The 27,107-nt window shown below is 37.6% G+C and overlaps 1 protein-coding gene across 3 annotated transcripts in view; it reads right to left on the reverse strand.

Moving 5' to 3' along the window:
* LOC124132604 (ras-GEF domain-containing family member 1B-like) overlaps nucleotides 1–27,107 on the reverse strand; it is a 151,543-nt gene that overhangs the window by 91,309 nt on the left and 33,127 nt on the right. For 2 of the 3 annotated variants that reach the window (XM_046496598.2, XM_046496601.2), the window contains exons 2-3: nucleotides 14,288–14,380; nucleotides 2,910–2,944 (exon numbers count right to left, since the gene is read on the reverse strand). In XM_046496598.2, the coding sequence (XP_046352554.1) occupies nucleotides 2,910–2,944; nucleotides 14,288–14,380 (128 nt within the window). Of the gene's footprint in view, nucleotides 1–2,909; nucleotides 2,945–14,287; nucleotides 14,381–14,640; nucleotides 14,707–27,107 lie in introns of those variants that run through there. The other variant, XM_046496599.2, reaches the window with a different exon arrangement.

The following is a 27,107-nucleotide window of genomic DNA, read 5'->3' on the forward strand; positions in this document are numbered from 1 at the left end:
CGTGGTGTAGGTACAGTTTTGTGATTCTAGCGTCTCAGATGCCAGCCAGAATTGTGTTATGCTGAGTCACCACTGCGCCGGAGTGTGTCGTAGACCATGTTGTTTTACCGCAAACTGGTCCTTGATATCTTTTGCGTTGAGAATAGACAGGGACCCAGTTGAATTGGCACCAATTACGTCATTATCTAAGGGGGATAACTCAGGCCTATTTCGCTCGTAAAACGAAGGCCTCATAACGACATATCATTTTAACACTATTGTGAGCTTCCTACTTTCACTGTGAAAAAAATGAGTGTATATTTTCAAACACAGATACTAATTAATTCTAAAATTGCGTTTTGTTTAGAAAAAGTAAGAAAGTGATTTTTGCGTGTACACTTCCCCTTTAAGCTAAATTTCAGACGGTTAATTACATGTTTATGGGGATGAAAATGAAGCTGAATATTACATTTCATATAATGATACACAAAGAATTATAAAACAAAAGAATTTGAAAAAAAATAAAAGAAAGCCATTACATAAAAAAAGAAGGGAAATTGTAGCTCAAAAAGGGTTAATCTTGCCTAAAAATCAATAAGGGTCCAGCGTTTTCCCATCGTGTAACGATAACTCTCCAAGAGCTGCCCAGCAATCAGATTCACCAGGCACATCAAAGCTTTTGTCCTCTTCAAATGTCAGATCAAATTATTGTTATGTAATTAAATGCTGGACAGAGCTGATATTTGAACAAATCTAATTCGACTCAATAATTTCTGGGAAAGAAGCCCCACAATAACCCTGACCCACGTTGGCATTTTCAACCATCTCACGCTGATTGAATCTCTCGCCAAGACAAATGGGATTAATTTCATCCTGGAGACAAGCAGCCAAGCTCTGGACCAGCGCTGATAAAGAAACCAGCATCTATACAAGACTATTTGATGTAATCACATTTTTTATGGATAATAAATCTACTAAGAGATATAAGCATGATTAACATGTTTGTAGCTATGAAAAACATCTAAATTACATCTGGTCGTGAAGTTGATATACAATAGGTTCAAGGCAGACACATTTATATGTGTTAATGTGTCCATTAATCATGTGGATCATCCATCGCAAATGTTCTTATATATGGGAAATATCACATCATTAGAGTATGGGTGCTTTGATTTGTTGTAGCCGCTAACAAGACATATACCGTAATCGACGTAATAAGCGCCCCGCACTAATAAGCGACCCACGGCGATAATTGCCAATATATTAGCTAGTGAACAATCCCAATTAGCACCCCTTCCGATTGATCAATGTACACAAGACTTATTTATTCTAGTATAATTTGTGTGTTATATGCATCCTTATTTATGGGAAATTAAATTCTGGAAAAATATATCTGTCGTATATAAACTTTTCAGGCTGTCGGCATAAACCAAAAAATTGACGATCTTTCAACTCTGTTGTTTTTCACCAAAATAATATTCTACTAAGAGCCCCCTATTTCTAATTTTGATAGCGCCCTGGGCGCTTATTATGTCGAATACGGTATATATATCTATTTCAAAAGTAATATTTAAGATTTCAGTTAATTGTGTTTAACAACTGCTATAATTTGGAAAAGCTTGGAAAATTTACAGCACTTGATGTTTGTTTTATGGACAAATTGAAAACATTCCTGGACAGTTTTGGTAAATGCTATAATCTTGACATAACCGTTATCTATGTTTGGTCAAAACGTCAAAGTTAATTATTACTGGTAGTAACATATTACTGGTGAGTTTTATTTTGCAGTTTACATTTCAAACAAACAACAATATGAGATTTCATTTCTAATAACTGCTACTTTAAGAACATGTTTTAGAATTAATCTTGTACATGTACACATTGAAATTGTTTAATATTGTTATTTTGAAAAGATATTATTTGACACTTCCATGACCTTGAAACAGTGTTTTTATAACTAGAGATTTTACTTAAGCTTCATACAATAAATTTAATCATTTAGCAAAGTCACTCTTATGGCTGAAAGAGTTATTTCCCTTCAGCTATTCATCCATGTGAATGTTCTATTGTCAATCACAGGTCGACAGCTTCTTGGAAAGGAGGTTTGCAATACGTATTTACCAGTTACCATGCACAGATGAATGCAACATAATTTGTGTTTAGAAATTGTGTTAAAAAAATTTATCCTAAAATAATTTAGTTTTACCCCAGTTGGAAAATGAGTATGCAAAAGACGAGATTTCCCTAATGATTCTGGTTAAAAACAGATCCCAGCAACCTATACTTGTCAGTAGAGGTGACCTGGTTGATTGCATGTCACTATATCCCAATTCGATCGATGCCAAGATCGATGTTCATGTCTGGTCCATACTTGATTATTTACAGACAGTCATAATATAGTTTGAATATTACTGAGTGTGGTGTTAAACAACAAACAAAGAAACAAACAAATATAGCTTTGTTGCGTACGTTTACACTGCCATATTCGCGGCCCCAGGCTTCTTGAAGATTGTCTAGTGCTGGGATTTTATTTCAGAGGTAGGTTCAACGATTGATAAAACTGAAACTTTTGCGATAATGGGTTACCAGACTGGGTCCTTGACAACTTTAATTGTATTTCCTATTGACGTAAACACTTTTACTGTAATCAGTGGTACTAGAAGCCTTGTGGTTAAAGCGTTCGCTCGTCACACCGAAGTCCCGGGTTTCATTCCCCACATGGATACAATGTGTGAAGCCCATTTCTGGAGTGCCCTACTGTGATATTGCTGGAATGTTGATAAAAGTGGCGTAAAATCATACTCACTCACTCACTAACTTCCATGAAATGTACACCTGGTGTCATTGGTGGTAAAAAGCAGTTATATTAATACAAATTCTGACATATGACCTAAAATGATTTCATTTACAAGCCAAGTTATGTAACTTACCAGATGTTTCTTTTCAACTGGTCGATTTCCTTTCTCTGCAACAGAAAACAAAGTTCAAAAATATTTCTTAAAATAAAATGTCAACAATAATAGGACTGGGTTTAGACTAGTGAAAAGGAGTTTGAATTACTTCGTTACTTTAAACATGTGAGATGAAAACAGTTAATCTTAGATTTTAGTGGGGAGGGAGTTTTAAATGCTTCTTTTATCAGTATCATGAATATTACAACTCTATTACTTCCCCATGAAGAGATCACTCATTTGATAAAGCTGTATTACACATTGTGTAATACCAAAACGCATGCTTATGTACTGCGGGAACAAGTTTCACAAACAAATATTGAAAACTGCCAACATCCCTGTGCTAATTCAACAACATTGCATGTAGAGATGATAGATCACTGAGAGGAGCTTATGCACACTTGATGACCCCAGCAACCTTGTTGCTAGGCTGACATCACATAGTATTGTTTCACTGGTGGATTTTGCAACAAAATATCACAAATTAAGTCATAGGGTATTGTGAATTGTGACGTGATTGTAAACATTGTGGTGCAGGACCTCGTTCTACATGATGATCGTAGCACAGCGACAGTCGTAAGTCCATGTACATGATAAAGTGTATGGGAGTCATGGATAACCTTTGCATTATGACAGCTCTGTGGAACAGACCCCTCAATTCTAAAGATGGGCTGTTGTATGGTAATAACTTAAAATGTGTCAACTTTTGACATGTTTAAAGCATTATTCTCTTAAACTCAATTGGATTATGCTCTGGATCGCTTAGATGTCTGCCTATTTACACACGACAGTAAAATTCTAAAAACGTTATAAAAGGTATGTAATCAATAATACTAAACTCACTCCCACGTAATACCATTTTATGATACTCATGAGTAGTTCTGGTATCTGACGAGAGAAAGCGAGAACAATTCGCTCTTTTCATAAAATTTAGTATTTCACGCATCACACCACTGTAGGAAATTGAACTTGTCTTCAGCATCATTACCAAAAACTAAAACTAACTGGTTGCCCACTACTCCAAATCTATCACAATCATCAGTAAACCATCTTTATTTCAAAGTCTATACAGGCATAGTATGTTATTATTGGGGAGATAAATTGTTTCCGTAATAACAATTACAAGTCCTGAAGTAAAAGTGTCTATCTCAAACTACAAGGCAAGACAGTTGCAAGAGTTGTCTCCCTTACATTGAAGAACCTTGATTTAGTCTTGTCGTGTCACAATATATTGTTACAAGTATGTATCAACAAGAGCTGTATCATGATACAAACAGTACTTACACATGAGTTAAGATATATATTATATTACAAGAATAAAAGTGAATATTAGCTCTAAATATGACTAAAATCAGGTTAAAATAAAATGTGCATAAATATTCATGCTCTGTAGGTAGAATTAGTCACAAAACGGAATTAGAAAAAATACATTTAAATAACTTATATTTAATCATTACCAATATGGCAACACATACACACCATCACAACTGATCAATTATGCATTAAGTTTGGCAACATATAAATTTAATGACATTTTTCTATAGCAAATACACAGATAACAGTAGGCATTATGGTATGTCTAAATTATGTAACTTAAAATCATCATGCAGATATATTATTTAGATAGGTCATCATGTGTAGAATATTAAGGAATATAATTGCCATGAACTCAAACATTTAGTGGTCTTTCTGTGATCAACCATTAACAAGAACTATTCTCTATTTTAGCATCCCCAAATAAAACCAGTTGAACAAAAGAAATGTTGTCTAATATACATATTCACAGAACTGAGCCCGAGAAATGTTATTAATTCAAGAATTTTAGTGAACCTTTTTTCAAACAATATAATATGATAACAGTAACTGACATGCTATATCTGCCCTACAGTATCATCAAGTAGTATTGTCTAACAGGGTCTATCTTGCCATGCAACCTTTACCTTATAATATTATATTAATCTTATTAATCATTATTTCATTACAAGACTTTCTGATTTCTTTGAGAGGAGGGGGCACAGGTGGCCCAGTCGACTAAGGCGCCGCGATTCGCTGTGCAGAGTTGCGTCCCTTGGGCACGCCAGAAACCTATGATTGTGGGTTCGAATCCCGGTTCGCCCCGATTATGTTTCTAGGTTTGTCAGCACCATACCCGTGCTCGTGGGTTTCACTGAAGAGGTAAACGTCCGAGACCTGCATCACTTCGGGCTTTCCTCCCACATTAAGCTGTCACGCCGTGATATAACTGGAATACTGTTAAAAGCGGCGTTAAACCCAACTCACTCACTCACTCTTTGCAAGGATTACAATTATCTACATCAAGTGCTTGCCTTAATTGTGTTGTTGCTCATTCCATATTTGCATAGACCTCTCGGAAACAATACCAAGTAAGTGAGTAGGGTTAACGTTTAATGCCGCTGTGAACAGTATTCCAGTTATATCACAGTGTGTCACCTTACTGTGGAAGTAGAGCCAAAAGTAGCACAGGTCTTAGAAATTACCACTTTGGTGAAACCCACGATCATTACCCACGTAATGATGCCGACAAACCCAGAAACATAATCTGGGTGAACAAGGATTCAAACCCATGGTCATAGGTTTCTGGCAAACCCAAGGGACACAACTCTGAACAGCTAATTGCAGCACCATAGATGACTGGGCCACCCATGACCCCACCACATTCTAAGAACATCAGTAAGGTGTGATTATGTTCAGCATGCTACTGATCTTAAATACACAGCAGGGTAAAACAATATACCACCTGTAGTACATTGCAATTACCAGACGATATTTAACCCAACATGACATTTCACAACTGGTGTATGTTCCCGTGTCGAAGGCCATGTAGGCTGTCAGTAAGTCAGTCAGAGTGAAATCAACACCATTTTGCTGTTGTTAATTTCAACCAGTAGTATGTATGTATAAAATGTTACCTGGTGCATAAATCATGTGTTGCCATGAGTCCACCTCACACAACTGAATTGAAAATATTTGCAATCAATAATTCTATTGAAATGGTTTGCAACATCTTAGGACTGTAAGTGAAGTGGCAGGTCCTAACTTGCTTGAGATATGTAATATGAATTGGATGCTAATGTCAGTGTGCCAGTACAATATCTTCATAGATTCATGTCCAAAACATGTATGGTCAGTATAGTAGCTTCTTCCCTCTTCTTTGGTAGGCATTTAGAAGTTGGAGTACTAAGTAAGGATAAGTATTTAAGGATGAACAACTTCTTTATTACAATTATGAGCGACATTTCGGTGTAGGTTCTAACACCGTTAGCCACTTCCCTCCCTTCCTCAAGAAATGTTTTTTTGTTTTGTTTGTTTGTTGTTAACGCCGCACTCAGCAATATTCCAGCTATATGATGGCGGTCTGTAAATAATCGAGTCTGGACCAGAATGACATCATGAACATCGATCCATGCAATTGTGATACGATCACGTGCATCAACCAAGTCAACGAGCCTGACCACCCGATCCAGTAGCCCCCAACTAATACTAACATATAATGCCAAAAATGAATACATGTGAAGTTCCTATTACCCAGTATGTCTGCTGCCATGTGTATGTTTGGAATAACAAGCCTAAAGGAGGTCAATTAATGAGGCCATTTCATAATTCCAAACATATCATCACAATGCAGTGCATGAATTTGTTTCAAAGTTCACTCGCCAGGAGGGATTGTTGACAAAAAATATTGCAAGCCCTCATCCTGTTTTACTATCCCAAAACACTTCTGATAAACTATAAAATGAAAACAAAATGACAACAGACTTTGACATAAATGACGCCATATCTAACTTAATGATTTGTAGAAATAAATATGTATTGACTACAGTATACAATTTGAGTCAGGTCAACTCTTCGGATGTGTTACCAGCCCAATTTAAAAATCACTGGCATATGGCTAGCAGGCAGGCAGCTATTTCAAACACTGTCAGCATGCGTTTATTAATCACTACCAAATAGTGATGAAACTATTTGTTTTCAAAAAGAAGAGCAGATCTTGTCCCACCAGTGCCACCCATCACAAACACATGCACAGGCATGTCAATTGTTCACCTGGAAAAACACAGGGACATATGGTACAAGTTAAAACAGGGAATTGCATCAGATATCATTTTAGTCACTGATGCATCAAATTTGGAAACGTGCTCCACATGTCTACCATAAAACGTTTTGAAAGCTTTACTAAGGCCTTGAATATTGTAACTCTGATCAAACAACTTTTGAGAAAGCGTGGCATGACACTCTTTGAAATCTTAGCAGAAAAAGCATTGTACATCAAAAGTGAAATGTAGGCCTAAGGCAAGAGCTGCTGGAATATTGCTCAACATAAAGGCAAAGTTGGGTATTGAAGTCATCCCTCTTGTCATACAGTCTTGTGGAGAGTGTTTTGTCACTGAATCTTTATACATTATATACATATGAAACAGATGAGGCGGTCTCACTGGTCTCTGATATGTCTAGCTCAGGTGGGTAAATCAGTACAAGGGAATTGGCTATTTGACCTTTATTGAACAATATCAGTTAAAGTAAACATCAATTATAGATACAAGCTAAGGTAATTGCTGTATTGGTTAAATTAATTCTAAAATACAATGTGAAATACAGACTTAACATGCATACTTTACAACATACAAAGCTGTGATCACTAAAGCATGTTATTGTATATTGTGGAGGGACGGAAGACATTTATTGACGAACAATGTCGCACTTCTCAACAATGACTTCATGAAGTGCTTGATTATTCAACAACCCGTAACACCCGGGAAAAGTACTTTAGAATCATGTATTTCACTTTGTCCATGTCATCCATTGATTTTAAAGTAATCGTGTTTCAGGTGCATATTCATTCTCTTATATGTAAGCATTGAAATAGACATTTCATCAATAATCAATACTGGAGAACAAAATGGATGTCTCAGGGTGCTGAAGGCTGTTGTTGCTATTAGCTAAAAAAATTTGCAATGACGGGTTTGATGGTCGATATTGACGGGTCAATCAATTGCAGGTGTGGCTCCCATGGGTTTCTACTGTGAAGTAAGCAATTAACAAGCAGGGAGTGATGGGGATGTGATGGTTGTCTTACCAAAGCTGATGTCAGGTTACATGTGATCTGAATGAAAACGACAGTGGCTGTCTGGAAGGTGAACAATATGAAAGAGACAACTGCTGCCTCAGATGTTGTCTCCCAGTGATTTGTTAGACGAGACACCAATATGGAAAGAGCAGAAAACATTAAGGGATCCTGACACTGTCAACGGATGAAATTAATGAGACTATGTCAACAGAGAAATGTTATGAATTATTTATATAAGATGAAAATTACAAAATATTTGTTGAATTATTATCATAAGTAAGGATAAGATAAATGGATGACAACTTCTGTATTATAATTAGGAGCAAAGTTTTGGTGTAGCTAGCTTGATAATGGTGTTAGAACCTACAAAGAAACATCGCTCCTAGTTGTAATAAAGAAGTTGTTCATCCATCTATCCTTACTTAGTACTCCAACTTCTAAATGTCTCTCAAAGAACAATTACTATCATGTAAATAGCATTAATTCATTCAATAATGATGATGAGTGAGTGAGTGAGTGAGTTTGGTTTTACCCCGCTTTTAGCAATATTCCAGCAATATCACGGCAGGGGACACCAGAAATGGGCTTCACACATTGTACCCATGTCGGGATTCGAACCGGGGTCTTCGGCGTGACGAGCAAACGCTTTAACCACTAGGCTACCCAACCGCCCCCTAAAATGATGATGATGATGATGATGATAAAAGTTCGAACACAGACACTGGGTCACTGCTATAACAAGTGTCATCTTCACCTAACATGCCAAGAAAATGTCATTCACAAATTAAACATTGATAGCCATTAACATGCAGCACAAAACACGTTTCCTGCGACAGGTGCATCATCAAACAGTGTGAACTAACTGCTGCAATATTCACAATCAATACATTGTCATTCATGAAATACTGGTTGTTGTCGTGAAACGCATCACGTCATTTCATGGCCAGAATATTACTTGAATAATCACCTGTCATTGATGGCAAAGAATATTACACTGCAATATTTGTTTTGGATTCAGATGAATACCTCCGTAATGGAAGATGTCTTTGGGAGGACAGTGCGGAAATATGGGTACATGCAAGATTTATGGAACAGGTGGATGGAGACATTCATTGATGGATTGACGGAGGCTGGGAAATGTAGAACCTTGAGTGAAGTTTTAATGAAGCTTCTCTGACAGAAAGAATGGTTGAATGATGGGTAGAGAGATTGTGGGAGTTTGTACATGATTGTATGGTATATGAGGACATAAGGATGTAGCTATAGCAACAGTGAATGATAGATGCACTGGGGAAAAGGGATGACTGAGAGAAGAAATTAACAACTGTTTGGATAAATAAAAAATTGAACAAATGGTTAATGCAAAAAATGAAAACATATAAATTGATATTTTGTAGACAGAACAAATACACAAATATCTGAATAGAATAGAATAGAATTAAATAGAATTGATAGAAGTGTGAGTGAGTGAGTGAGTGAGTGAGTATGGTTTTACGCCGCTTTTAGCAATATTCCAGCAATATCACGGCGGGGGACACCAGAAATGGGCTTCACACATTGTACCCATGTCGGGAATCGAACCCGGGTCTTCGGCGTGACGAGCGAACGCTTTAACCACTAGGCTACCCGACCGCCCCCTGATAGAAGTGAATTAAAAACAAAAGGTGGAGCTGAATAAATTAAAAGGTTGAAAGTAAATGAATGAATCAACAAATGGTTGATATGGAATTGAATGAATTACCAACTGGTTGAATGTTATCGAATGAATTTACAAAAGGTTGAAGGGCTAGACAGAATGAATGGTTGATAAAATGAATGAATGTTTGGCAGACAGGATGAATGAATGGTTTGTTGATACAAGAGTTATCAGAAGTTGACAAATGCCCCCGACTCCACAAAGTTCAAAGAACAAATCAAAAGTCGAACTTGATGAGAGAATTGTTATCTACTCTGTCTGTCCGTACACCAGGGTAGTTATTGAGCTATCAAAACAATACCATGGAATTTGGATTCGGAGCTTTGTATCTCTTCTTCGGGAAACACCAATATGAACAGAGTCAAAGTCAAATGTCAAACTATGGAAACGAAAATAAAAATCTAAATCTAATAATCCTTAAATACAAAAAGGCACCACTTCAGCCCCTGGTTACTACATGTACCAAGTTTGGATGAAACATCTTTCATGGTTTATAAGTTATGCTCTGGGAATGAAATACGGATGACAGGCGGATGGACGGACGGACCAGATGATGACTATATATACTCCTGCATTATATGCCGGGGGGTTTGGGGGAGGGGGGAAAGTATTACTAGCACAGGTGTGGTGGGGTAGTTTAGTGGTATAAAACATTTTGGCTGGTCACGCTGAAGACCTGGGTTCGATTCCCCACATGGGCACATTGTGTGAAGCTCATTTCTGGTGTCACCCGCCGTGATATTGCTAGAATATTGCAAAAAGCCACGTAAAACCACACTCACTCACTCACTATTACCAGCACACTAGTGTCAATATCCCCTGGTTCAGTGACATTAAGCTATTAATGAATGAAGGCAAGTTCATCAGCTCCATCTTCAACATGGCACAGCTATAAACATATTTACAATCTTTGAGGTGGTCTGTTTATTCATTAATAATTCAAAATCTTTACATCAGTGCCTACTGTGCTACTGGCCATGTGGTCCTCCTTCTTTACAGTGCTACTGTAAATAGGAAGATATCTTTTAGCAAACATACATTAAGATATGCTGCTGAAATAGAGGCACCATTTGTTTAAAGAAAACCTAAAAAATGATATCTATACCTGTTTTCAAACACTTTAATCAAATGATCCTAATCACCATAAGGAAAATCTGGTTATCTGAAGGGGATCGGGTTCAGGGATAAAACATATATTGTTTCGAAAATGCGCGCTAAAAAATTATTGGAGTGTTGCCAGATTTTTCTCCAAAACAGTAAAGCTCCACAATTAGAGGGCAACATTGAGAGCCATCGCATCCACATGTCGAGCATGTAACTAATATCTACTCTGTCTTCATGAGATGATTGACAGCTTCATATTTCATCTTGATTCAAAGAGCTGACATTAATGTGTAACACACAGGCGCCAGTGCACCCACACACGTTTCCTTATCTTAATAACTTGAGATTGTTTAAATTAAGTACATGCTACAATGAAAGCATTGTATTTTGATTGACACTTGAATGCAGGGGACAGACCATGTCGGGTGAAAGTGTTGACGCATGTCGGCAATGAAATGAACATGCGGTAATAACATGTTGGGAAGCCAGGTTGTATTATTACTACTGGTACAAGTATTTTCCATTAATGTTTTGTGGAAGATCATTTATCTGATTACAGCAAGATTTTGTAAAATAACAAATATGTATGGAAGTAAGGGGAGATGAGATGGAGTTTTCGAGTCATGTTCATGTCCAGAGAGAGAGACACAGAGAGAGACAGAGACAGAAACAGAGAGAGAGACAGAGAGTCTGAGACAGAGAGAGAGTCAGAGACAAAGAGATAGACACAGAGAGAGAAAGTGAGAGATAGAGAGAGAAACAGAGAGAGTCTCAGAGACAAAGGCAGTCTCTCAGAGAGAGAGAGAGAGAGATAGAGAGAAAGAGAAAGAGAGAGAGAGAGAAAGTGAGAGTCTCAGAGACAGACAGTCTCTCAGAGAGAGAGAGAGAGAGAGAGAGAGAGAGAGAGAGTGGGAGACACTACAGTTTAACATGGATACCAGACTCAGACACAGTATACTGACTCTGAGCTGACCAGTCCTTGTTTTATCCCCTTAATGCCAATCGTCAGGCAGGGTAGCAACAAGTACCATCTTTTGGTATCGAACTGCCGCCCGTTCGCTCTCTGAGCAGATGTTCTATTCACTAGACCACGGAGGCAGCTTGTATAGAAGTGAATCTGGACTGTTTGGTTGGGTTCTTGCTCCTTCTATCAAGCCAAGAATATGGTGGTACATAGTTCAAATGTCACCCTATCATTTAGAAACCAAAGTCTATGTTTTGCGTCCATAATTATCTACCTCATGTCAAAACATCTTGATAGCTATAATTATTTTACATGCAGACCCCTGTTTCTACACCCTGAGATTCGATCTCCACGTCTAGCCTCAATCTCTAAAAGATAACATCTTGATGTTTTGAACAGTAACATTATGCCTGACCTCATTTTCAGTTTGTCACCTTGTGAAATTGTGTTAGATCCTAAAATACTGTGGACCCAAAGCAATACTCAAAGTGAATGAAAATATACATAAATACACATGTACATATATAATGCAGTGTCAAGAGAACACATAGCAAGTTTAGGAAAGTACATCAAAATATTCCATTGCTTCAAAGTCATAGAGAGCCATTATAATATTTTCAAGAGTTTTTGTTATTTTGTTATCTGCCGGTGTGCGTGTACTACACTCTTATCAATATTCCTGTCTGTAATGGCAGGGGCAGGAATGCCAGAAAAGATCTTCCCATATTGTACCCATGTGGGGAATTAAACCCTGAATGAGCAATGTCCTTTAGGATGGTTTTGAGGGTAGGAATTTACCTTGACCGATCTACAGGGATTGTCAGCTGTTCCTGGGGACCACCCTCTTGGAATTTACCTTAACTGATCTACAGGGATTGTAGGATGTTCCTGAGATCCCACCTCTTGGAATTAACCCTGGATTAACACCACTGCCAACCAGGAAGTGGCAGCATGAAGCAAGACACCACGTCACCATTCCTGAGAGAGTTCTCCATCTTCAGGGCAATGAGTGGTGTACCAGGCATGAAGTCAAGGTGAGATGGATTAACTGGCAGTGGAAACTAGCATGGAATGTCATCACCATGAGTCAGTTGTTTCCCACACCGAGGTTGTACATGTGTCACAAGACCATCACATGGCGTATCGATCTCACCCAGGAAACGTGGTCTACCTGTGTTTCAGAGATGCTGTTGGTTGATGGGTTGTTATCCTAGATGTGGTATGAAAAATTCTGGTCCGAACTTTCCCTGCACTTGAACTAAGACTAACTTTACCCTTTGTAACCCTGTGAAATTATTCATCTTGAAAACTGTGTGATCACTTATGACTGGAAGTGTCTTCACAAGACGAAATGTTCTGTATTGAGTTACCTGCTATCAAACGTCACATATTGTGAATCGGACTCACGACGAATCTATGGATCAAGGGTATTAATTGATATACAATAGAGATATGATACATTGGATGATTGAGGATGTCTACATCCTGTCAAAATCGCTTCTATTGCTGAGAGAATGTTCCTGAAGAGGGAACAATTTCACTATCCATGTAACAGTTTTGTTCCTGTTCTAGTCCTGATCCTTACCTCAGACCAGGGGTCCGGAAAATTTAAAATCCCAATCGGACATTTGCATTTAGGCCACACCCCCTTCAAAGAGCGTATTTAGTACACACGTTACAAGTTGTTACGTATTCATAATATGATGAAATAAACAATATAAACACCAATATTCATCTACAATAAAAAATAATATGATTTTAAAATTACATGGAAAACATATGTTTATTTCTGTTATAATATCAATTTGGTCACGTAGTGTAGTGAACGGTCAGTCTTCTAATTAATATTCATGAGTTGTATCTGCTTGAGTGTATGCGTTGTTATATTTGGATCAAGACTATATCCCATATTTGGTTATCATGTGACCTCACGGGAAAAGATTTTTTTTTAAACTAAAATGTTTTAAAAACATGACAGATAATATAACCACATGTCTGTCGTAATGGATACTACCTCTCCTCTAACAGTAACCAGACCACAGACCATCTGACCATATCAGACATGTCCTTCATTGCTGCTACAACACTTCTCACTACAATAGCAGCCTAATATCTCCCAATACCATTTGGACAAAATCACAGACATGTCCTTCATTCTGGTAACAACCAATTTCACTAAGCTAGCAGACTAGTCTCACCCAATACCAATTGGACAAAATCACAGACATGTCCTTCATTCTGGTTACAACCCATTTCACTAAACTAGCAGACTAGTCTCACCCAATACCATTTGGACAAAATCACAGACATGTCCTTCATTCTGGTAACAACCCATTTCACTAAACTAGCAGACTAGTCTCACCCAATACCATTTGGACAAAATCACAGACATGTCCTTCATTCTGGTAACAACCCATTTCAATAAACTAGCAGGCTAGTATCTCCCAATTCCATTTGATCCCCCCACAACTAAAGTGTAAACTACACCTAACAGAGAGGGGTCTCACCTTCTGTATCCCAGGTCCGCTGAGGTGAAGTCCAAGCTCCCGCTGTAGCACAGCCAACTTCCTCTTCTCTGCCTCCAACAGACGAAATGTCACCTGAAACATACAGAACCACCATCATCAGCACCATACACCTCGTCCAAACAACAACAACAACAACAACAACAACAATGCGCAAACACCACAAAGAACATGCTGTTCCCAAATCCATAAAAGCTTCAATATGACTCATGGGTCCACTTGCACAAAGCGATCTTAGCGCTAAGATGATCTTAACTCCCATACTTTAACATAGGCTTACAATAGTCTTAGCGCTAAGGTCATTTTGTGCAAGTGGACCCCGGTCTATATCTTACCACATTGCAATCACAGAGAGAATCTGGCCACACAATCACCCTTAAAAACATCTTGTTCAAGAAAACTTCAAAGCTCCTTTCTCCAAGAAAAACGCAGGTGGATTTGAAAGTAGAATGACCAAGTGCCAAGTAAATACAGTCTATCAGTCTCTCAGACCACACTGATCCTGGAATTGGTCTTGAATTTGAAGTCGATACACGTAACATTTCACCGTGACAAATAATGGAAAGTCAGGATAATTACAGCGTTTATTGCAGTCTGTCAGACTGGACTACATAACTAGGAATTCACACAGCTTGGGGATATACAGTCTAGCTTGGGTCGTCACTCAATTTGAACCAATTGACTCATTAAGTGTTTCAAATACCAAGCTGAACTTTAAAAAAGCTCATGGCTTCATGCATTGTTGCTGTGGAGACAAATTGCCATTGTCTTTTTTATGCCTGCCTTGCTGTGTTGCCTTTGAAGATGGCCTCGTTGACCTATAAGGATTTAATTTTTTACTCTCTTTTGTATCTTTTGTTTCAACTCTTTATTTTTATTTGTTTATGATAGCCTTAGCAAAACTTTCAAGAAGATGTATGTCGAAATGTGAAGGATATTTCGAAATTTGATGCATCAGTGACAAAAATGATGTCTGATGCAATTCCCTATTTTCACTTGTACCATGTTGCAGTGTTTTTTAAGCTGAATAATTGACTTATCTTTGCATGTGTTTATGATGGGCTGGGCAGGAAAAGTTAACCCTTTCACGACCCCCTGTATGATCACTATTTGGTAGTTATTCATAAACACATGGCCATGATATAGTCAGTATTGTACAGTCACAGGTGTCTGCCTTTAGTATATATTTCTTATGATAATGGAAATATTTTTTGTCACTTCTATTTATACCTGCAATACACTGACCTAACAAATGATATTATGGTGTGAATGATTCAACATTTTGTATTCATAAAATGGCTAGTTGACTATTTTCAAAAGGAGTTGTGATTTGTTAATGTTTGTGGACTCTGAGCGAAGCATATGATAAAAGTCTTGCATGCAGTTTATTTCAAAATGCTAAATCTGTAAAGTTGAAAGCACAATTTGTATATAACTTTGTTATCTGTTGGTTTACAGATATTTTTGTGAAGGTCGATAGGTGGGGAAAAATATTCTAAAAAGAGACATTTCAGATTTCTTATTTGGTCTTTAAGAAGTTATTTGAATATATTGATGTCTAAAGTATTTATGAAGCTAGTCTCGTTGGACACACAGACATAAACATATTGTGTGTACAACGTTTTTGGGTTAAATACCTATCTTTGCAGTCAGCATTATAACACAAAAAGTACATCTCAGATTTATGTTTTCATTTTAAGTTTTTTAGCGATGTGGATCTGTAAGCCAATTCTAAAAAAGATTGCCAAAGTGCTATAACAGATGTCCAATCCTTGTCTATTTCAGTCATATGTCATAAAGAGTCACATGTCAGGTGATGAAGAACATGGACCAATAAAACATGGTATTATCAAACTGTCATTTACACACTAATCTCACATGCATGATTGACAAGACCAAGTATGCAATCTACATACAAAGACTTCAAAGTTGCACACTGCAATACACATGTCAAAGACCAGACTGTACCCAGATTCTGAAATGTCAAATCTATTTACAACCTCAAACAGGGGAGAAGTCGAAATAAGCATATGGCTCATCAGGTAATTATTTCATCAAGGGTTGTGAAAGCTATTTCATGTAGAGGGTAGAAATATACACACATATTACATCAGCTACATGATTTAGAGATGCTTCCAAATGTTTCGCAACAAAAACAGGAAAATCCTTTTCCTTTGAAATATTCGGACCGGGGTACTTGGTAAAACGTGGCCCATTCTGTATACCATAACTATGGCTGTAATTATCGTAAGTTTCCTTTCAACCAGTGCAAGGTCTAGTCTGGCTCTGCAATATTCCAGCAATGTCACGACGGGGGGCACCAGCAATTGGCTTCACTCTTTGTACCCATGTCGGGGATCAAACCCGAGTCTTTGGGGTGACGAGCGAATGTTTTGACCACTAGGCTACCCGACCGCTCTTTGTAAGATGTAAAGAGGTTCGCCTTGGTGAGATGCGATGATGCTGATGAAGAGCTCCAGAGTCTGCTACAATACATGCAGTCTTTTCTCTGGTCTTATGAAATGTTGCAGCAATTGCATTCTCCTTATTTCATGGATCTATCAACCGGAGTAATGGGGACAAATAGAAACTTAAAGGTTGTACTTTTTACTTGCCTTTTTTCAACTAAAGAGGAAAAGATGAAGTACCTTATATTTAATTTATTTCATAAAAGCAAACTCTCCAAGACTCCCATTACAGAGTCTGAAGATAATCCAGACACCAGACAACCATGTCTGTTCTATTCTTTTGAAGGCGGCCGATGCTAGGTTAAAGAATACCTGCTTGCAAAGATAATGAGTAGGTGAAAATATGAATTGGTACGTATTTTTTATTTAACACGATCCAACCTCAAAACTAAATGATGCAGCAGGCATTGATGATGCAAGAAATTGAAAGAAGGGAAGGCAATCATAAATCCAAAATATAATGAGTCAGTTTCGTTAAACTCCACTTTGAATTCTTGTGTCTGTCATATTGCTGGAATATTGCTAAAAGAGGTGTAAAACCATACTCATTCACTCCTTTTTGAAAAGTATTGCAGTTATATCACAGTGTGTTAGGTAGATGCGGGAGGAAAATGTGAGTGATGCAGGTCTCAGACATTTACTTTGTTGAAACTGATGAGCACTGGTATGGTGCTGACACACCTAAAAAAATTATCAGGGTGAATTTGAGATGACTTTGCCTTTCGTGCCTCCTAAAGGATGATACAAACTGTTATGTCTTCTACACAAGTTGAGGAAACACTTAAAGTCGTCTTGTAATGAAAGTTAACCGTTCTCTCAACAATGTTGCATACGTTATCTTGGAACATGAGTCTTAATTAACCAGCCCTTGTGGAGATTGCAACAGTTGATATATGTGCAATTACTTATGCATTAAACCACAAAGCATGACTATTGGTAATTGCCTCTCAGCAAGGGTTCCTGCTCATTGTGGAAGTCCCTAGGACATTCTATATCCCAGCTGTGCAGAAGACGTGTGTGGTCACACACATCCGTAGTGTGGTTTACCACATCACGCTTGTACTTGGTTACAATGCTTTTTATTGAACATTTTTTTTTTTTTTTTTGCAATTCATTTTACACCTTGAATGATTGTACATAAGGGAGAGTCCACAGTGTGTGTAGACTGGGTGAGATGAGTTTAACAGTGCTTGGACTTTTTGTATTGCTTGGTTCATAGATTTATTTCTGAAAAACATAGTTGGTAGGTTGAAAAAATATGAAAGGAGATATTTCAGATATTTTTTGTCTTCTAAATATATTGGCAAATTGTCAAGACAATCTTGTCAGTCTCACAGTTAATATTGTATGTACAGTTTTAGGGGCCTTTAGGGGTTACCATTTGATAAATTAAAAACAATGATCTTCACTTTTTTCTCCTTTTTAATCATTTATTTGTTTTAAACAATTAGAAAATATAGTTGCCTCAGTAGGAAACTCAAAGGGACATTTATTCACTTTATTGTCACCAAGGGTATTGGGGTTGGCAGACCAGTGATTGACTGACATTTAGGTCCAGAAATATTGTCATCTTATCTAAAGATATATATCCAAAATATATAAAATAAAAAAATCCGAACAGATCCTAGAACAATCCCTAATTTCTAGAGCTAGACTTGCCAAATCATTCTAGACTTGAGTTGGGCTCCTTTTTTATTTTTTTCCTCTAGGATCTGGGAGACAGATACCCAGTAATCATAGTTAGGGCTACCTGGGACAGCTGTCATAGCACAAGTAAGGGGCAAAACTCTTCACAGCAACTGAAATGGCACAAGTAAGGGGCAAAACTCTTCACAGCAACTACCATGGCACAAGTAAGGGGCAAAACTCTTCACAGCAACTGTCATGGCACAAAAAGGGGACAAAACTCTTCACAGCAACTACCATGGCACAAGTAAGGGACAAAACTCTTCACAGCAACTGTCATGGCACAAGTAAGGGGCAAAACTCTTCACAGCAACTGAAATGGCACAAGTAAGGGACAAAACTCTTCACAGCTACTGTCATAGCAAAAGTAAGGGACAAAACTCTTCACAGCAACTACCATGGCACAAGTAAGGGACAAAACTCTTCACAGCAACTGTCATAGCAAAAGTAAGGGACAAAACTCTTCACAGCAACTACCATGGCACAAGTAAGGGACAAAACACTTCACAGAAACTACCATGACACAAGTAAGGGACAAAACACTTCACAGAAACTACCATGACACAAGTAAGGGACAAAACACGTCACAGAAACTACCATGACACAAGTAAGGGACAAAACACGTCACAGAAACTACCATGACACAAGTAAGGGACAAAACACGTCACAGAAACTACCATGACACAAGTAATTATTAAGGGACAAAACACTTCACAGCAACTGTCATTTCTCACCAGTATGTTATTTACCATATTATTTATTTATTCGTCTTATTAACTAACCTGTCCGTGACAATATTCTACACTCTAGTCATTCAACAAATGCCACACACCATGGTGTCAAGCCGTAACCTCCACAAGGCAGTACTTGTACAGAAACTTATGATAATATAAATCCCAGTTGGGAGAAGGCCAAAGGATGACCTGTAATCTAACACTAACCTTCATTGTATATGTTTGTGTTTATGTGACCAGGATAAGGGAACTGATTTGACCTTTGACATTTGAACCTTCTCCAGACAATGTCAAGGTAGTGTTGCTGCATTCATAGTATGGACCTGTATTCATACATGTAGTTATACAACTAGCCTTAACAATAGAACGGATCTATTTTCCTGGAAGCGTATTTGTGTTTGATCTTATGGTATAGAAAGTGTTTACAGATGTTTTGAAAACAACCTGTTGATAAACATCACAGCTTATAAACAGGTTAGACAAGGTGCTCAGGCTGAAGCAGTCCTTGATACAGCTTAAATGTCAGACTAACACTTAGTCTGTGTGAAAACATTTCTTTAAATTGATTGTAATTTTTTTTTTTCAGAAATTTAATTTCTGCTGTTTTCATATGTGGAATCAAGAAAACTAGACTTGATTTAGTTTGATCTAGACTTGCCTAGGCTTTTAGCATATATATATATATATATATGACTCACAGGTGTGTAGCATGAACATACAGATACAAGGCAACATATTTAGAGATTTTTCTTTGTCTGTAGGTACTTGGGGTTAATAAAAATTACTTAAGTAGTGAGGTGGCAGGAGTTAAAATCTTATAATAAATCACTTTATGATGGCCTTATAGTATATATTTTTACATCTTTTACGAATTGTACATCCTTGATAACATTGATGAAGTGCTTGACACCCTGTGGTCAGTGGCATACAGATCCGAGGTAGGATAGGTCCTCAGCAACCCATGCTTGCCGTAAAAGGCAACTATGCTTGTCGTAAGAGGCGACTAACGGGATCGGGTTGTCAGGCTCGCTGACTTGGTTTATACATGTCATCGTATGCCAAATATTTTGCATTGATTGATGCTCATGATGTCAATCATGGGATTGTCTGGTACAGACTTAATTATTTACACACCCCTGTCATAGAGCTGGAATATTGCTGAGTACAGCGTAAACAACAAACAAACAAACAAAATGTAATTTGGGATACCCTTATGGTTCGCTCGTCACGCCGAAGACCCGGGTTCGATTCCCCATGCATGTACAATGAGTGAAGCCAATTTCTGGTGTCCCCTGCCGTGATATTGCTGGGATATTACTAAAAGTGGCGTAAAACCATACTCACTCACTCACACGCAGTTTAGAACAATGTTTCAAATCTTATTCATATAAATATTGATTTAGAATGTGTGAAAATATCTTCATTTTAATTGTTTTTAATTCTTAATTTAAAACATGTTTGTAATAACTTGTGTTATCCTTGTTGTGGAGAGATACAGTGTTAGATGGTAGTTCTATTACATGTATTGGTCTGCCTTAGCAGTGTGACATTTTAATACTTTCACCACGGTGCTTGAATCACGGCCTCCAAAGGAAGTTTGTAAATAATTCTTCCAATCTCTACCATGCCTCCCACTCAATCAGGATAAACACTCTTGTTATTTAACCCTTTTAATGACAAAAATAGATTCAGATCGTGATTAGTATTCCTATAATGAGACTCCTTTACAAATGAGACTAATATGCTATGTTCAATAAAACTGACATAGATCAATTGCAGGAAATGTGGAAGCGATGCACTATTTAAGGCCACTAAATCAATGTACATAGATACAGAGACATCACTTCCTGGTTGGTTGTCATGGTGAGGATGAAGTGGAGGTTCTAGTGGATACATGTGGGAGTACAACAAGTCTCATGTATTTGGTTTTCTTTGCAAGATTTCTTTATTAATATGGAATGAAAACTTGTTTTGGAATATTCACATATTATTTTTGTTCTACCTTTATAATGTTTTAAAATGTCAATGACCTATACTTGATAATACCCATAGTTATTAAATCAGGAAAAACAAAAAGGGCACAATTCATTTGTTTCTCAATTCATTTCCACAATCGTACATACCAGTAATCTCTGCAAAGGGCAGGGACGCTTGTACAATTCTGACTTTATCAAGAGGATGTGTTTATCAATCACTACCAAATAGGGATGATACAAGGAGTTCATGAAATAATGGGACCTAATTTCTAAAAAAATATCCTCCAAAAAAACTAATACAAACCAATATAAGGGCAAGTTAACATACAATCAATAGCAATGTTCAAGATATTTAACTAAACATTTTCGGTATATTTAGATATTGGGGCCTATCCATCTCAGGCCAACCACTGAAAACTGACTGACTGCAACAGAAAACTGTCACATGCCTCCAGTACACAAGGAATCAGCACCAAGGAACAATGAGAATGTAACCAAAAACTAAAACATAGCATCATTCCTGTAAGTCTGAGAGCGTGCTGCCCAAAACATGGAAACGGCAGCACTGCTGCCTCTCAAGCTAGGCATTCGCAGAAGAAGAACGAAGTTGACAGTCTTGATCATGACGATCGTCCACGAGTAAATGTACATCTTACAGCGCCAATATGGAATATTTGAGATGTGTATTGTTGTATTACCGCTGTGCGATGTACATTTACTCATTGCTTGTTGATCCTCGTGACGTGACTGTCAACTTTCTTCTTGTTCTGTGCATGGAAGGTTTGGATCTGTGTGTTTAAGTGATGCCATTTCCATGTTTTGGCAGCATGCTCTCAGATTTATGATGCTGTGTCTTGGTTACGTTCTCGTTCTCAGTTTTATGTTACCGATTCCTTGTGTACATAGACACTTGACAATTTTGTTGTTGCAGTCTGTCAGTTTTCATTGGAAGGCCTGTATCTTTTCCCCAAAACATTTTGTGTCATTATCCTAATCTAACTTCAAGGAAATCACTGTAAATCTCTCATGGTTGTCCCAGAAGCTGTTTTATCAGTAAGAGAGTAAACATGATGGGAGCAAGGTCTTCCTCTGTGGTATCAGTATGTCCTGTGTTAAACTCCCCCACCTGTTGCAGGTTTCCTGTCTATTACATGTGTTTCATGTGGGATATGACAGTGGGATCCACTTCCTGATTCCCTTCACATCAGACAGGATCACATCACATCAGGGATAATGATTCTGACATTTCCTGCCAGATACCGAATCTCATACAGAGCCACAAACTAAAAAGGCTGTTACAGGGTTTTACCTTGACTTACAACACTATAGTCTGGAAGGTAATTTAAGGTACCAACGTTTACTACAATATCTGAAAAACTATCGGACCTACTCCAGTCAAAGTTGGTATGAGATTATTAAACAGTCATACATAACTGGATATTACATTTAAAGACAATCGGTGCATGAATAGAAAATCTGTCTTATTTAGCTATCACTATATTTCATCAACAACCAGACCTGTACGTCACGGGTAGAATGAGCATTCATTGAAACAGCCATCTGCATAATGCTACCCCTGCGTCACAGGGCCATATGACACAGTTGAACCAATCAACTCAACTCGAAAGGGTGCATGGGAATCACGCACGCACGAATACAGTGTTGTCAAGAATTTCATACAAAGAATTATATTGTGCATCCTTTGGGATGCAATCATTTTTTTTCTGCATCTATTTAATACACTTGGGTGCATACTGGACACATTTCTGCATCGTGTAAACATTTTGCTGTGCTTCGATTACAAAGTCGACCCTATCCTATTTGGTGATGATCTGATATTGATGGTACTATACATTTTAGCCAGATTTGAAAACAATCTCTTAAAACATTTGTTAATTGATATTAATTTTGAAAGAACATTCCTTTTTTGACTCTAACCATGGAATCAGAGTGTATGACATTTACCATCACATATTGCATATGTAACTGAGGACTAGAACCCAGTTTTACATGCAGCATAAATTTAAAGACACTAACAAAATGGACACATTCAAATCCTCACTTAAAACACATTTATTTTCTGTGTATTACTCCCAGGAACAACTGCTGTGGTTCAGTTTTCCCTAACTTGTATACATCAAGTATATATCCCCGTGTTACGGGTTTTTGGACGCTTAAGAAACATTCCTAGTTTTTTTCGCTTATTACATGAACAACCGTAAAACATCTCACTTGCTTATAAAAGACAACTTTATCTTAAAATGAAGCCATGATCATCTCAGTATTTACAATGACTCTGTGACACCACAACCCTTGTTACAGAGGGAGTACTCATGAAAAACATGTCTGTCCGAAAACATATGATGTCCGAAAACATATGATCCGACAATACTTTTTACAAATATCACAGTGTAGTGCCTTTATCATACCATGGGGCATGTGAAAATATGCTTGATAATGATGATGAAGATGATGATGATGATGAACAAATGCGTTAACAATTATGCTATCTCAACACCTGGAGTCTGGGGGAATTCTGGGTCAGATTAGGTCTCTTTTACCCAACTAATGAGCTCAATTGAGGATTGGGTGGTTACAATGTGTGACCTGGCAGTGTGTGATCCTTCCCTGATGGTGTAGATTGTTGAATCTCATGCCACGTGTCTCGGTACTCCAAAATCAATGGGACACCAATCACGGAATGATACTGAACCTATGCTGGGAACCGAACCCATATTGAACACTTTAACCATAAGGTCTCCCTATTGTTCCTGGCAGAGAAATAGTACCATACTTGGTCCAGTCAGTCAGGACATCTCCGTCAATATCATATGGATAACGTTTATGTTTCCACGGAGAACGTTTATAAGTAAATTCCAGTATAAAGTATACAAATGGCAAATAACAACCATCAGGTAAGGATGTACGTGACGATCTTCACACCTCACCTCAGCATCCTTGATGCCGATAAACAGGTACACCTGTACCTATATGGTAAGAAACAAGGCTTCATTCTTATTTATCAGTTTCTATCACCCATCAATGTGAGACATCATTTATTTGTGTAAGAATATTAAATCTACAAATTTGCAAAATGTACTTATCATCACTATTAATTCATCATGTATTAATAATACAAACACAACAGGTATGACCTGTTTCATGGTCTTCTAAAATAATTCTGTTCCTTTTCAAAAGAAATAGTTCATTAATGATCTTGATATGTCATTAAAAATACCTTCACAAAACACCTTTTGTTTAACTTGCATCCTCTGCTTGTATTATGAACACATTAAATGACCTACTCCAGTCGTGCATTTAGGTATCTCGGTACAGAGCCAGGTAGGTAGTTATCTAATATGCAAGCTTAATTAACCTAGTAAATAATTCAAACACCAAACCTCGGTACTCAAATTAAATGGCAATCAAAAGCACAGCAATGAAATATGAGACGAAAAATGCTGACGGTAATTTGTTACCTAGCAAATCATTATGTCTATCAATATTTCCCCTAAAAGCACTCACAAATGTACTCTGTTCTTCAAGTCTGAAATACCTAGCATTTTCTCAAAGCCAGAGCTCCTGACAATATTACAGGGACCACATTCTTCAAATATTGACAAGAACAGAGCCTGGTCTTAGCCTATCAGAGGTACATCGGAGTGCACGTTTCTGACAACCAGAATCACAGATGTGGTTTGACCTGTTGTAAGGTGCACTGAAAGTGACTGAAAGTGGAAAAGATGTTTTAAAATTACACAAAGTATGTGCTCGGTATATTTGTGGTGGTTAGAGAAATCTAAAGTCACAGTTGACTACTACTCATTTGAACAATATAATCTGAGGATGATGAATAATAACCAACTTTCGTTGAAGCTAGATACAGTTCCACCATACACTGTGAACGTGTTAGAAGTGTGCCACTGTGAAACATACTGGGTCTAGTGGATAGAGCCCTTGATAGGAAAATGGAAGATCAGTGGTTTGATGCCCGGCTGCATCATACCAAAAGACAAAAAAATGGTACTTGTTGTTGCCCTGCCTGGCAGTCAACATTAAGAGGATGAAATAAGGTCTGGTTGGCACAGAGTAAGTATGCTGTGTCTGACTGTCGCATGGTATCTCAGTGGGATAGCCCTATAAAACCAACTTTAGTCTGGACTAGTACACGCAGCCATACACACACTTCACCCCACCTCACTGAGAAAAATAAACATGAACTTTAAGAAAGTGTCAAACTTAAAACATAATTATAATAGCACTTAGCTTGTTAGGGAGCATTGATTATTTATGATGAAATATCAGGCTTAAGATAATCTTTGAAAGATATTATTCCAAATTCATATTTCAAATTATCAAACACTAATTATTAATGTTTATTAATATTTAGTTCATAAACGCAATGGCCCGTAAAGTTTTTGGACTTTTTTTTAACTTTCATGTATTATTGATTAATCGATGCTCCGAGACATACTTCCAGAATGTTTATTTGCCAAGGTCACCAGGTACATATCCATCAGACCCGCGAAGATCCGGGGTAGAATAGGTCTTCAGCAACCATTCTTGCCATAAAAGGTGACTTAAATGCTTGTCGTAAGACATGAGTAATGGGATCGGGTGGTCAGGCTCGCTGACCTGATTGATGTAAGTCATCGTATTCCAATTGTGTGGATCGATGCTCATGATGTCAATCACAGGATTGTCTGGTTCCGACTAGATTATTTACAGACCACCGTCATATATCTGGAATATTGCGGACTTCAACTTTCCAATAGTCAACTTTCCCTTTATGTCGAGCAATATTCCATCAGCACCAGTCTTTGGTGTCTACATTTTTCAACTGTAGAAGTACAATCGAGCATTTTCTTTCTATGATTTCGAAGAGCATCGTATGACTCTTGCTCAAAAGTTGTTTAATCAAAGTTACAACATTCAAGGCCTCAGTAAAGCTTAAAAAAGTGGATGACATTGCCAAATTTAACGCATCAGCGACAAAAATAATGTAATTCCCTATTTTGACTTATATATGTTCCTTTGTTATTTTTGGTGAATAATTAATTGCCTTTGCATGTGTTTGTGATAGGTGTCACCAGTGGGACAGGATATCTCATCTTTTCATGAACACCTTTTTTCATAACTATTTGATAATTATTCTTATGCTTATGATGTAGTTAGAATAGTATAATGGACTCTTTGTTAAGTACATTCAATATCAATATGGCAAGGTGCAAGTGGAAAACAATGAAAAAGATTCACAGTTACTTAAAAATAAATGCAACTTCTCTCATACCCTCAACAATGATTTGAAATGAAGTTTGAAACATTCAGTGACTCATACTTTAATCACCCTTTGAACAGAAATTCATTTCAGTTACTGTATGTCAGTTTAATGTGGGAGGAAAGCCAATTGTGATGGATGAGTTTGACATTTACCACTGTTGTGAAGCCCAGCATAGGTGGTGCTGACAAACCAAGGATCATATATAGTACTCAAAAAAAGCTAAAGAACATAGATTTACTATAGTGATATGAAAGAACTGGTTGTTCTTTAACTACTTTTGAGTAGTATATATAAGAATTGACTTAAATATATTTTTGTGTTTATGGAGGTATAAACAAAAATTGGTTTACATGTTGGGATTGAGCCCAGCTGACATGATTGTTTGTTTGTTGTTTAATGCCACACTCAGTGGTCTGGACCAGACAATCCAGTGGTTGACATCATGCGCATCGATCCACGCAATTGGGATATAATGACCTGTATCAACCAAGTCAGCGAACCTGACCACCTGATCCCGTTGGTCGCTTCTTACGACAAGCAGAGTCACCTTTTATAGCAAGCATGGGCTGCTGAAGACCTATTCCACCCCGGATCTTCACGGGGAGGCAAGCATTGGCTGCTGAAGACCTATTCAACCCCGGATCTTCACGGGGAGGC

This window comes from Haliotis rufescens, unplaced genomic scaffold, assembly GCF_023055435.1.
Source record: "Haliotis rufescens isolate VD_foot unplaced genomic scaffold, xgHalRufe1.0.p SCAF_11, whole genome shotgun sequence".
In the NCBI taxonomy this organism is placed as follows: Eukaryota; Metazoa; Mollusca; class Gastropoda; order Lepetellida; family Haliotidae; genus Haliotis; species Haliotis rufescens.